General features: G+C 39.9%; 1 protein-coding gene across 2 annotated transcripts in view; it reads left to right on the top strand.

The window, feature by feature from the left end:
- The window catches only part of LOC133658693 (zinc finger protein 271-like), a 44,016-nt gene that overhangs the window by 20,140 nt on the left and 10,430 nt on the right, over positions 1–13,446 (top strand). For both annotated transcript variants that reach the window (XM_062061011.1, XM_062061010.1), the window contains exon 3: positions 10,510–10,734. In XM_062061011.1, the coding sequence (XP_061916995.1) occupies positions 10,510–10,734 (225 nt within the window). The remainder of the gene's footprint in view (positions 1–10,509; positions 10,735–13,446) is intronic.

The following is a 13,446-nucleotide window of genomic DNA, read 5'->3' as shown; positions in this document are numbered from 1 at the left end:
TTCGAAGGCTTCCTGAATTTCGTTTGGTTTAGTTTTTATCTCTTTTGTTCTTGGATCCCCGATTTTATGAATTGTGTTTTTTGCTATCTTTTTTTTTAGTTTCCAGGCCAAAATTTTCATAGATTTAGAGCCACTTTCATAGTGTCTCTGTTTCAAAAACATTAGATTTTTTTAAATTTCTTGTGTGGCCGAACTGTTAATTTAATTCCTAGTATTTCTTATTTCCCTTAATGTATCCTGTGCCAAATCTAGTTTGTGTTTTCTTTCTAATTCTTTTAGTTGTTTTTTTAAGTAATTTGATTTTGTATTCTCATTTTTTTTCTTAAATGAAGATATTGCTATAATTTTCCCTCTTAAAACAGCCTTCAGGGTGTCCCATAATATGGGAGGCGAAACCTCTCCTGTGTCATTGAACTCCAAGAAGAGACTAATTTCAGATTTAATTTGTGTCTTAAAGGATAAGTCATTCAGAAGACTTCAGTTTAGTTTCCATGTATTATTTTTTGCCCTCAGATTAAAGTCAATAGATAGGTATATAGGTGCATGGTCACTTAGATCTATCGTCCCAATTTCACAGGTACATATTTTATCTTTATCCTTTCCAAATGTTAGAAATAATCTATTCTTGTATAAAGACAGTGTGGCGCAGAGAAATAAGTATAATCCCTTCTGTCTGGGAAAAAGTCTCGCCATATGTCAATTAAGCCTACTTCCTATTTTCTTATAAAGGGGTTTAACGTTATGTATTTTTATACTAGATGAGTCCAATTTTGGCTGTAAATATGTATTTAAATCCCCACCACAAATCAAAAGACCTTCGGTTTCCGTTACCATAATATTGGTGATTTTTTCGAAGAAATGAATATCACTCCCAGGGGGTGCATAGACATTCAATAAGGTGATTGGGTTCCCATCTATCTTTCCCTTTACTAAAATAAATCTACCCTCCTTATCACCAAATTCCAGTACTTTTTTCGCTTTTTTGAGATGAGGATTGTAACTCCTCTCCTATGTCCTAATTTATATGACGAAAAAACAAATGAGTGAAGCCCATTCTCTTTAGTTTGACATGCTCCTTGTCAGTCAAATGGGTCTCCTGTAAATATACTATGTGGGCTTGTTCTGTCCTCACCTTCGATAATATTTTATTGTGTTTAATTGGGTTCAATAGCCCATTAACATTAAACGATACACATTTTACTTTGTCACTAACCATATGTATTTACTTGTAAGTGTACCAATAAAATATTCAAAATAAAACCTAGCAAGTCTACTCCCATAACGAAAACAACTGAAATAACATAAATAAAACAAAGCAAAATAACTAATGAAATTTCAAAAAGAAAAGTGTAGTTCCAAGGCAGGGTTCTCTAATAGATGACCCTGAGTTGGGCTATATAAAATGTCTAGCTGTGGGGGAAATCCTCTCCCAATTATGGGCTGAGGGCCGCCATCATGGCACCTGGTAGAAAGAGAAAAAAAGTCTCTGTTCATTACATAGATACATCCCTCATTTGTATATATTCTCATCTAGCTGGGGTTACTATATAAACGCAAATGTCTTGGAGTGAATTTAAAGTCATCTGTTTTGGTTCTGTTCATCTTACCAAAACTTTAAAGGCCTACTAAAATGAAATTGTCTTATTTAAACGGGGATAGCAGATCCATTCTATGTGTCATACTTGATCATTTCGCGATATTGCCATATTTTTGCTGAAAGGATTTAGTAGAGAACATCGACGATAAAGTTCGCAACTTTTGGTCGCTGATAAAAAAGCCTTGCCTGTACTGGAAGTAGCGTGACGTCACAGGTTGAAAGGCTCCTCACATCTGCACATTGTTTACACCAGCAGCGAGAGCGATTCGGACCGAGAAAGCGACGATTACCCCATTAATTTGAGCCAGGATGAAAGATTTGTGGATGAGGAAAGTGAGAGTGAAGGATTAGAGTGCAGTGCAGGACGTATCTTTTTTCGCTCTGACCGTAACTTAGGTACAAGGGCTCATTGGATTCCACACTCTCTCCTTTTTCTATTGTGGATCACGGATTTGTATTTTAAACCACCTCGGATGCTATATCCTCTTGAAAATGAGAGTCGAGAACGCGAAATGGACATTCACAGTGACTTTTATCTCCACGACAATACATCGGCGAAGCACTTTAGCTACGGAGCTAACGTGATTAGGGATGATGTTTGATAAGAAATTATCGAGTTCGAGCCTATTATCGAATCCTCTTATCGAACCGATTCCTTATCGATTCTCTTATCGAGTCCAGATAGGTTGTTGTATATGGAAAAAAACACACAATATTTGGTTTAACAAATCACTTCCCATTCTCTACTGCTCGCTACTATAGTATTACCATATCTGAGTTATTGTGCAGAAATGTGGGGAAATAACTACAAATATGCGCTACATTCAAGCGATGCTGAGATCATTATTCATGCGTTTGTTACATCTCGTCTCGATTACTGTAACGTTTTATTTTCGGGCCTCCCTATGTCTAGCATTAAAAGATTACAGATGGTACAAAATGCGGCTGCTAGACTTTTGACAAAAACAAGAAAGTTTGATCATATTACGCCTATACTGGCTCACTTGCACTGGCTTCCTGTGCACCTAAGATGCGACTTTAAGGTTTTACTACTTACGTATAAAATACTACACGGTCAAGCTCCTGCCTATCTTGCCGATTGTATTGTACCATATGTCCCGGCAAGAAATCTGCGTTCAAAGAACTCCGGCTTATTAGTGATTCCCAGAGCCCAAAAAAAGTCTGCGGGCTATAGAGCGTTTTCTATTCGGGCTCCAATACTATGGAATGCCCTCCCGGTAAAAGTTAGAGATGCTACCTCAGTAGAAGCATTTAAGTCTCATCTTAAAACTCATTTGTATACTCTAGCCTTTAAATAGACTCCCTTTTTAGACCAGTTGATCTGCCGTTTCTTTTCTTTTCTTTTCTACTCTGCTCCGGGGTGGACCGCTAGCCTGTCCATCAGATGGGGACATCTCTACGCTGCTGACCCGTCTCCGCTCGGGATGGTTCCCGCTGGCTCCACCATGGACTGGACTTTCGCTGATGTGTTGGACTTTCACAATATTATGTCAGACCCACTCGACACCGAGGATGTCGTTGTGGCTTGTACAGCCCTTTGAGACACTTGTGATTTAGGGCTATATAAATAAACATTGATTGATTGATTGATTGACATTCGTTAACCGTGTTACAAAAAAGATCAATTAGACTGATACATAGTGTTGGATATAGAGAACATACAAACACTTGATTTATTGAGTCAAAAATATTAAAGTTCGATGATTTAGTAAAATTGCAAACAGCTAAAATGATGTTGAATTAAATGATGGAATGGATGAAGTAAAGAAGTTAAACATTGTACTAATATGATCCAGTTTAAGAGGTTGTTCAAATGAATAGTGCTTACAAAGTACAAAGAAGAAGAATTATGAGAAATACTTTCAACCTTATTGAAAATAAGATATTCTTCATTTCAGTATATTAATAATGACTGAATTAATTAATTACATATTACAAAACTGTTGTATATACTAATTCACAGATATTTTATTATAAAAAGGTCAGTAAATGATGTATATATTTGTACGAAGTGGGAAAGGGGTAGGATTAAATAAGCTTTACTTCTTCCTATACCTGTAAAGTGAAATGATATGAAACTGTGATGTATTATGATGTGGTCGGATCATGTTTTGTTTAGTTATGTTCTGTTAATTTTGGACTTCCTTAGTTGTTTTGTGCACTTCGGGGGTTTGTTTTAGTCACCATGGTTACTTATGATTTTCACCTGCCTTGTACGCGCACCTGTTGCTCATCAGAGACTCTATTTAATCCTGCCTTTTCCGGTCACTCGTCGTGGCTTCATTGTTTGCATTTGCAACAGTTACGTTGGCATTCTGGTTTTCGAGCTCATAATTCCTGTGCTAAAGTTACCTTAGCCTCTAGTGTTCCTGTGCTAAGTAAGTTTTTGCTTTAACTTCTCGTGCGAACGGCACGCTTTCCTTTTGTTTCGTTCCTGTCTGTTGTAATGTGTATGATGTATGAGAAATAAATCATCTCCTACCTGCACGCTTTCATCCGGAGCCGTCAGTTTTGCGTCCCGGGAACGAACCGTAGCACGCTGCACCCCACCGTGACAAATGACTGAGCTACGTGACGTCATTTCTTGTGACGTCTCACGGGGCATTCCTTGTCAGGACGGGATTCGTTCCAAGTGATTCGAATAAAGAACCAACTCTTTTTCTTTACTATAGTGGTCTCGATAACGGGTACCGGTTCTCAAAAAGGGATTTGAGTCCGAGGACTCGGTTCTTTTCTTATCGAACAACCGGGAAAACCGGTTTCGAGCATCATCCCTAAACGTGATAGCATCGTGCTTAACTGCAGATAGAAACAGAAGAAATAAGCCCCTGACTGGAAGGATAGACAGAAGATCAACAATACTATTATTACTATTAAACCCTGGACCTGTAAATACACGGTTAATGCTGACCAGCCTGGCGAAGCCTAGCAATGCTATTGCTAACGACGCCATTGAAGCTAACTTAGCTACGGGACCTCGACAGAGCTATGCTAAAACATTAGCTCTCCACCTACGCCAGCCCTCATCTGCTCATCAACACCCGTGTTCACCTGCGTTCCAGCGATCGACGGCGCGACGAAGGACTTCACCACGATGATCGGTGCGGTCGGCGGCCCAGAGACTGAGGAAGTCAACCCAGACAGGTGAGGACAGCGGCGGGGCGGCGGACGGCGTTGTAGCTTTCGACGACACCCCGGCCGTCATCAGAGTCGGCAAGAAACACAATTTCCCAACTCGGCGTAATCACGCTGACTGGCAGTCCTCTGTCCTTCATGTCTCTTGTCGCCTCCTTTGCTGTCCGGTACAGCTGCGTGCCGTCCTCATAGAACACTCGTAGTTTGGCCGGGTACGGAGTCTGGAAGCAGATATTTCTTTGCTTTAACACTCGCTTCGCTTCAGCATATTCTTTCCTCTTTTGCAGGACTGCCTGGGGGTAATCCTGGTCAAAGTATATTAGTCTCCCATTCAGAAAAATCTTCTTCTTTTCCCAGGCTTTGCGCATGACCTCTTCTTTCATCCTGTAGTGGAGGAATTTGACTATTATTGACCGCGGCTTGTCTTCTCTGTCTCTGGCGGGTCTTGGCGCCAGTGCACGGTGTGCCCTTTCGATGTCGAGTTGCGTAGTTGCAGGGATCTCCAACATGTCCCGCAGTAGTTTTTCCACAAACTCTGGCATGGACGGTCGCACGGCTCCTTCGGGAACATTGTATATCCTCAAGTTCTCGCGTCGGGATCTCCCTTCATAGTCGAGTAGTTTGTTTTCTTGCTGATGAATGACTTTTATCATGTTGTTCAACACATACTCCACGTTTTGAATCCGGTCCTCCACATTCTCAATTCGCTCCTCTGTGTCTGTTATTTGTTGTTTAATGTTGGTGAGCTCGGATTTAATATCGTTCAGCTGTTCTTTTATGTCGTTTCGGAAGTCCCGAATCTACTCCAGAACTTGGACTAAACCTTTGGCGTCCACCTCCTTTGAACGAGGGTTAGTGTTAGCACCGCCATCTTGTAGCTTTACAGGTGAGCTGTTCGTGGACACCGAGCTTTCCTCATTTACAGGCTCTGCAACAATATTTCCTCGATTTCCTCTGGTTTTCCCCATTCTTGCCCCTTTTGTTTGTTCAGAGATTATCTAAAAATTTGGCATTTTACGGTCTAACGGGGTGAAATAACTTTTCTCACGAGGGAGATGTTACTCTAAGCTGCCATTCAGCTTGATGACGTCACCGAAACTCCTCAGCCTCAGTTCTATGTTTTTTATGGGTACAGAAAATCATGGAATCATCACTTAAGCCGCATACAGTAGTTCCAGTTGTGGAGATCTTAGACTTGTCAGAAGTAACAACGAGGTCTATGAAGGTTTAAAAGGACTCACTCACCTTGGTAGTTTGCTTAATGAGCTAAGTGAGACAATGTTGGTGGCACAGCTTAGTGAAGGTTTTAAAAATGGGTGCATCCTTTCAGGACATATCTGTGTTCCAGTCCCCAAGAAGATGTAAACCTGTATCAACATGTTTACACAAAACTCACACACTCACCAAATACATTTTACACTGTAATCAAATCTAATTAAAGTTATAATTTCACTTCCTGATTCTGACTTACATGCAACAATAAGTGAAAGTAAACATTTATTTTCAATATACAAAGTAGTCAATCAAATCCAATCCACTTTATTTATATAGCTCATTTAAACAACAAAAATGTTTCCAAAGTGCTGCACAACAATATTAAATACAATATTAAAAACAATAATCAAATATTATGCTTAGCTCCCCCAATGACTGGATACAAACAATAAATAAGTAAATATAGAACCAATATAAAAACAATATAAAATAAATATGATTAAAAACGATTTTAAAGGGAAAAACCAATTAAAACAGTAAATCAAAATTTATAGAGGACAACAGAGGACCACACAACTCACGTAGTGTTAAAAGCCAAAGAATAAAAGTAGGTCTTAAGACGAGACTTAAAACACTCCACTGTGGGAGCAGTTTGAACATGGAGGGGCAGAGTGTTCCAGGGTTTAGGGCCGACCACAGAGAAGGCCCTGTGTCTCCTGGATTTAAGTCTGGTCTTGGGCACCACGAGCTGGAGCTGGCTCTCGGACCTCAGAGCGCGCGTAGGAGTGTAAATTTGGATGAGGTCCGAGATATACTGAGGTGCCAGTCCATGTAAAGCTTTAAAAACAAACAGCAAGGTTTTAAAATCAATTCTAAAATGAACAGGGAGCCAGTGCAAACTCTGAAGAATTGGGGTTATATGCTCGCGTTTCCTGGCCCCTGTTAAAAGTTGTGCTGCCGCGTTCTGGACTAACTGCAACCGGGAGAGAGCTTTTTGGCTAATGCCAGCATGAAGTGCATTGCAGTAGTCCAGGCGACTTGAAATAAAAGCATGTCTTGTTCAAAAAGGTTAAAAGATAAAAACGGGTTTACCTTTACTAAAAGACAAAGATGATAAAAACACGATTTTAAAACGCCATTGACTTGTTTGTCAAGTTTAAAATCGCTGTCTATAGTGACGCCAAGGCTGGTGACTTTGGGACGCACATAATTTTGCAATGGTCCCAAGTCAGTGAGGGCCGGACCAAAAACAGAAATTTCCGTTTTTCCCTCATTCATTATTAAAAAATTCTGGGCTAACCAAGCCTTGACGTCGCATAGACAGTTGAGAAGGGGTGTCAGGGGGCCGTGGCCTTTTGAAATTGGCATATAAATTTGGCAGTCATCTGCATAAAAGTGATAGAACACTCCATGCCTCTTAAAAATCTCTCCAAAAGGGAGACTGTATAGTGAAAACAGGATGGGGCCTAAAATAGATCCCTGGGGGGGACACAGTAAAGCGGAGCAGAAGAAGAGGTGGCGTCCCCCAGCCTGACAGAGAAGGACCTCTCTGACAGGTAGGATCTGAACCACTCTAATGCAGTCTCTCAGGCGGTTTAAAATAATTGTGTGGTCGACTGTGTCAAAGGCTGTCTAAAAGCACTAAAATGGCAGAGCTGCTAGAATGAGACATTAAAAGCAAGTCATTAAAAACCTTTAAAAGTGCAGATTCAGTACTGTGCAAAGCTTTGTATCCAGACTAAAATGGATCTAAAGTGCTATTTTCATCTAAAAAAAGGCTGCAGTTGCGCCAAAACACATTTCTCCAAAATTTTTGACACAAAAGGTAATTTGGAAATGGGCCGAAAATTTTACAAACTTGTAGGATCAAGACCTGTTTTTTTAATCAAAGGCTCAACAACAGCTCTTTTACAAAAAGAGGGGACACAGGCAGAAATCAAGCTGCTGTTGATGATGTCCCTAACAGACAAGTCAATAGGGTCCCAGATTTCTTTAAAAAAGCGAGGGGTGACTGGGTCTGTGGGACAGGAAGAGGGTTTTAGTTTGTCGACTATTCCTGTAAGCTCAGGAATGGAGACAGGCTCAAACTGACAAAACACAGCCGAGCACTGAGTGACCACATTAAAACTCAATGGAGAACGAGAAAGATTTGCCCGAATAGAAGCAACCTTGTCGTTAAAAAAGGAGAGACATTTTTCACAAGTTTCACTTGTCATCTCCAGTAAAGTGTTTAGATTCGGATTAAGAACATAACTAATAGTTTTAAAAAGAACACGTGGCTTGCTGATACTATTTAAAATTAGGTCTGACAGATATTTTGTTTTCTCAGCTTTAACCACACTTTGATAATTCCGACGGTTTTCTTTTAAAATTTGATAAGAAACTTCCAAGTGATCCCCTTTCCACTTGCGCTCCGCCCTTCGCCACTCACGCCGAGCTGTGCGTGTGGTTTCATTGAGCCAAGGCTCCTGTATTGGCTTTGGACGTATAGCTCTGAGGGGTGCTATACTATCCAGAATCTCAGAACATGTAGAAAGAAAAGAGCACATCAATTGTTCAGTGTCTGCAGAGTGTGGTTTACTCTGCATGGAGACAGTGAATAAAGGGGAGAAGGCGGCTGCAGTGTCAGACATAATAACATGCCCATGACGCACGGCAAGTGGTTTTACATCAGGGTCAAAACTTAAATTAAACATAACAGGACTGTGATCAGAAAACACCGCATCACCAACAACGACATTGTCAACATTAAAACCATAAGACAGTACGAGGTCTAGTGTATGTTCATGTGTGGAACCAGACACAGACTGTACAAAGTTAAATGAGTCAATGACATTCAGGAAGCTCCTGAATAGAGGTTCGTCTGGGCAGCCGGTGTGAATATTAAAACCACCAACAATAAGGACACAATCATATTTGGGCAGGATTTTCCGCCAGAAATTCAGAAAAGTCATTTATAAAGTCTTTGTGTTTCATGGGTGGTCGATAGACGACGGCACACAGGACAGCATCAGAAAGACCCAGTTCAAACATGCTTAGTTCGAAGCTTGAAAAGGAGGATTGCAGGCGGATCTGACGGCATTTAAAGTCATTTTTAAAAACGACTGCTAATCCTCTTCCTTTTCGGCCGGACGACCGCGGAGAATTAAAATACGAGCACTCTGGTGATTCAACACTTGAATTAGTAAAAGAACATAAAGGTAACTGGCTTTCTGTCAGCGTGTTGTAGATGGTCTCCAATTCCTAAAGAGGAATTGTTGATGAAGATACTCCATAGAACACCACATACCCATACATTTTTTTTTTTTTTTTTTTTTTTTTTTTTTGTTTTTTTGTTTTTTTTTTGTTTGCTCCATGCTTTTTTAACCTGTAAAGCACTTTGGTGCAACCTAAACAGTTGTTGAAAATGTGCTATATAAATAAAGTTGACTTGACTTGACTTGACTTGACATACCGTATTTCCTTGAATAGCCGCAGGGGCGCTAATTAATTTAAAACCTCTTCTCACTCCTGCGGTTACCAAAACCATGCGGAATGAGCAAGCATGCTCTAATTATTTTAAAACCTCTTCTCACTCCGGCGCATACCTTATCATTAAAAACACATTTAATAAAAAAAACGTTATTATGATCTTACCTTTACTTGTAGATGGGTCCATGTGCAGCTGCTTCTGATCAAAGGCAGTCTTTCTCATCTTTCTTCAATTTTAAAAGTCTCTGGAGATATTCCTTTAATTATTACCTCCTGCTTCGATTGAAAGTCCAGTTTAGAAAACGGTTTTATTTTAGATATGTAATCCTCCATGTTAAAAGTGCAAGCAAACAATTGCTGCATGCCTGCTGCTTGTTGTCTTCTTCTGCAGTACCTGTCTCCTGCAGTACTGGTAGTCGCAAGAAGGATCACTAGCGCCCTCTACCTCCTGGAGGCGGGAGTCATTTAATGACTCATATTTGACCCGGCGGAAGTGCCAAGCATGCGCTAATTATTTTGCGAAACGAGTTTGACCCGGCTGTAATTCTAGGCAGGCGAATACTATATTCCCGGCGCCAATTCAAGGAAATACGGTAGTAAAACAGGTTTTTGGTAAAAAGTTCCTTTTGGCCCAGCCAACAAAATGACCACCCAAAAGTATTCTGCATGATAACAAAAACATACCATGAATGTTTTTTTAAGTGATTTTGGAATTAGATTTTTTTTATTTCCATGATATTTAAGTTATGGTAATGACAATCTCAATATTTACAGACTTTACATCAGTGGAGTTAAGAATGCCTCAATTAATGCTGCCTCGTACTTATAAAACTTTTCAAATTGACCCCCATCAAATTTCCAAGTCTGTTTTTGTACTCACTGTACCACTTTTTAATTAATTTTAGGACAAAGGGTGGTATTTCCTGTGTTTTTATTGGTTGTTTTGCTACACACTTTTAACACAACACACAAAAGAACACAACTAATCTCATTGTGTTAAGTGTCAGTCCAACACTATTTATATTCTATCTTTATCTCTTATTTATCTTATTTACTTATTTACCCAACAGACGTCCAGCAGCCCCCCCACATTAAAGAGGAAGAGGAGGATCCAAAGCCCCCCCACATGAAAGAGGAAGAGGAGGATCCACACATGACAGAGGAAGAGGAGGGAGAGTGTGTTGTAGGGCAGGAGGAGGATGATGTCAGCGAGTTTCCACTGACTGTTGTCTCTGTGAAGACTGAAGAGCATGAAGACAAAGCACCTGAGTCCTCACAGCTTCATCACAGTCCAAGTAAGCACATATCATTTTATTCTCAGGGCATTCAATCCATCACAACTGGACTGTTCACTTTGTCTTAGAAGACTCATCCAAGTAGGCTTCATCACTTCATGCTCATACACTTCAAGTCTTAAATCTAATCATTGGAATTTAGAGGGGAACTGCACTTTTTTGGGGGGAATTGTTCTATCGTTCACAATCATAAAAGACACAACAGTGGATATATAAAAAAAAATAAAAAAAATCACATTCTAACTAGGGCTGGGCGATATGGCCTTTTATTAATATCTCTATATTTTTAGGCCATATTGCGATACACCATATATATTTGGATATGTTTAGGCCATGTCACGATACACCATATATATGTGGATATGTTTAGGCCATGTCACCATACACCAAATATATGTGGATATGTTTAGGCCATGTCACGATACACCATATATATGTGGATATGTTTAGGCCATGTCACGATACACCATATATATGTGGATATGTTTAGGCCATGTCACGATACACCATATATATGTGCATATGTTTAGGCCATGTCACGATACACCATATATATGTGGATATGTTTAGGCCATGTCACGATACACCATATATATGTGGATATGTTTAGGCCATGTCACCATACACCATATATATGTGGATATGTTTAGGCCATGTCACGATACACCATATATATGTGGATATGTTTAGGCCATGTCACGATACACCATATATATGTGGATATGTTTAGGCCATGTCACAATACACCATATATATGTGGATATGTTTAGGCCATGTCACGATACACCATATATACGTGGATATGTTTAGGCCATGTCACGATACACCATATATACGTGGATATGTTTAGGTCATGTCCCCATACACCATATATATGTGGATATGTTTAGGCCATGTCACGATACACCATATATGTGGATATGTTTAGGCCATGTCACGATACACCATATATATGTGGATATGTTTAGGCCATGTCACGATACACCATATATACGTGGATATGTTTAGGCCATGTCACGATACACCATATATACGTGGATATGTTTAGGTCATGTCCCCATACACCATATATATGTGGATATGTTTAGGCCATGTCACGATACACCATATATGTGGATATGTTTAGGCCATGTCACGATACACCATATATATGTGGATATGTTTAGGCCATGTCACGATACACCATATATACGTGGATATGTTTAGGCCATGTCACGATACACCATATATATGTGGATATGTTTAGGCCATGTCACCATACACCATATATATGTGGATATGTTTAGGCCATGTCACGATACACCATATATATGTGGATATGTTTAGGCCATGTAACGATACACCATATATATGTGGATACGTTTAGGTCATGTCCCCATACACCATATATATGTGGATATGTCTAGGCCATGTCACGATACACCATATATACGTGGATATGTTTAGTCCATGTCACGATACACCATATATATGTGGATATGTTTAGGCCATGTCACGATACATCATATATATGTGGATATGTTTAGTCCATGTCACGATACACCATATATATCTGGATATTTTTCCTTAGCCTTGAATGAACACTTGATGCGTATAATCACAGCAGTATGATGATTCTATTAGTCTACATTAGGGATGTCCCGATCCGATATTTGGATGGGATCGGCCGCTGATATTTGCCAAAAAATGCGTATCGGCAAGGCATGGGAAAATGCCGATCCAGATCCAGTTTTAAAAAAAAGTCCGGTCCGTGTTTTCCAACGCACCGATTTAAATAATACATTCCACTTTTCTGCTGCTCCCTAATTTCCGTCCCGCATTTGCCAGCACACCTTTAACACATCCACAGGTCTGTGTCCTAACCGTCCTAATCGGAAGCGGAGGCCGGTTCATGGTTCCGAAAGGCGAGCGGGAGTTACCGGTAAAAATGTCAGCTTTGTGGGATTATTTTACCCTACAAAACAAAAAAGATGAAGAGGTGGAGTGCAAAACATGCCATAATAAAGTCAAGCGTGGTGGTAAAGTTGTAAGACATTTTCATACAACAAATCTGATCAAGCATTTAGCGAAGTACCACCGTAAAGAATATGAAGAATTTCTAAAGAAAACTGACAAAAAGAAAAAGAAAGGTCCTACCCAACTAACTCTGACAGAAACGTTGGCGAAGCGTGACATACTCCCACTGAACAGTGCTAAAGCCCAGGGGATAACTAGTCATTGCCGAAGAAATAATTCTGGATGATGAGCCGTTATCTCTCGTAAGTAAAGTGGGCTTTCGACGCCTCCGCCACAGCAGCCGATGTTATCCCATCTGTCCGTGTCCTGAGACGCTTTCTAGACAGTGAGAGCGAAGAACACCGAGGGATTCAAACCATGAAGGCCACCTTACTCGATGCGGTGCACACACGTTTTGACCATGTGGAAAGTGAACCCCTCTATGCCGTGGCCACAATGCTAGATCCACGCTACAAAGACAAGTAAGTGCTTTATAATTTTTTGAGCATGTTATAAGCTTCAGTACTATATTGAAAATAGTTTACTCTACAGCTGGCATTTATTTCTTTGTCAGTATTTCAGTAGCCTAAGTTTTCATAGATATAAGGTGATGGGAATGTATTATTATTGTTATTATTATTATAATATTATTATTTATTATTATTGTTATTATTCTTATTTTCCTTCAGTTATATGATGGGTGAGGAAATGAATGTC

Source organism: Entelurus aequoreus, linkage group LG10, assembly GCF_033978785.1.
Source record: "Entelurus aequoreus isolate RoL-2023_Sb linkage group LG10, RoL_Eaeq_v1.1, whole genome shotgun sequence".
Lineage (NCBI taxonomy): Eukaryota > Metazoa > Chordata > Actinopteri > Syngnathiformes > Syngnathidae > Entelurus > Entelurus aequoreus.
Note: the sequence above shows the minus strand (reverse complement) of the source record. Positions and strands in the feature narration are given on the sequence as shown.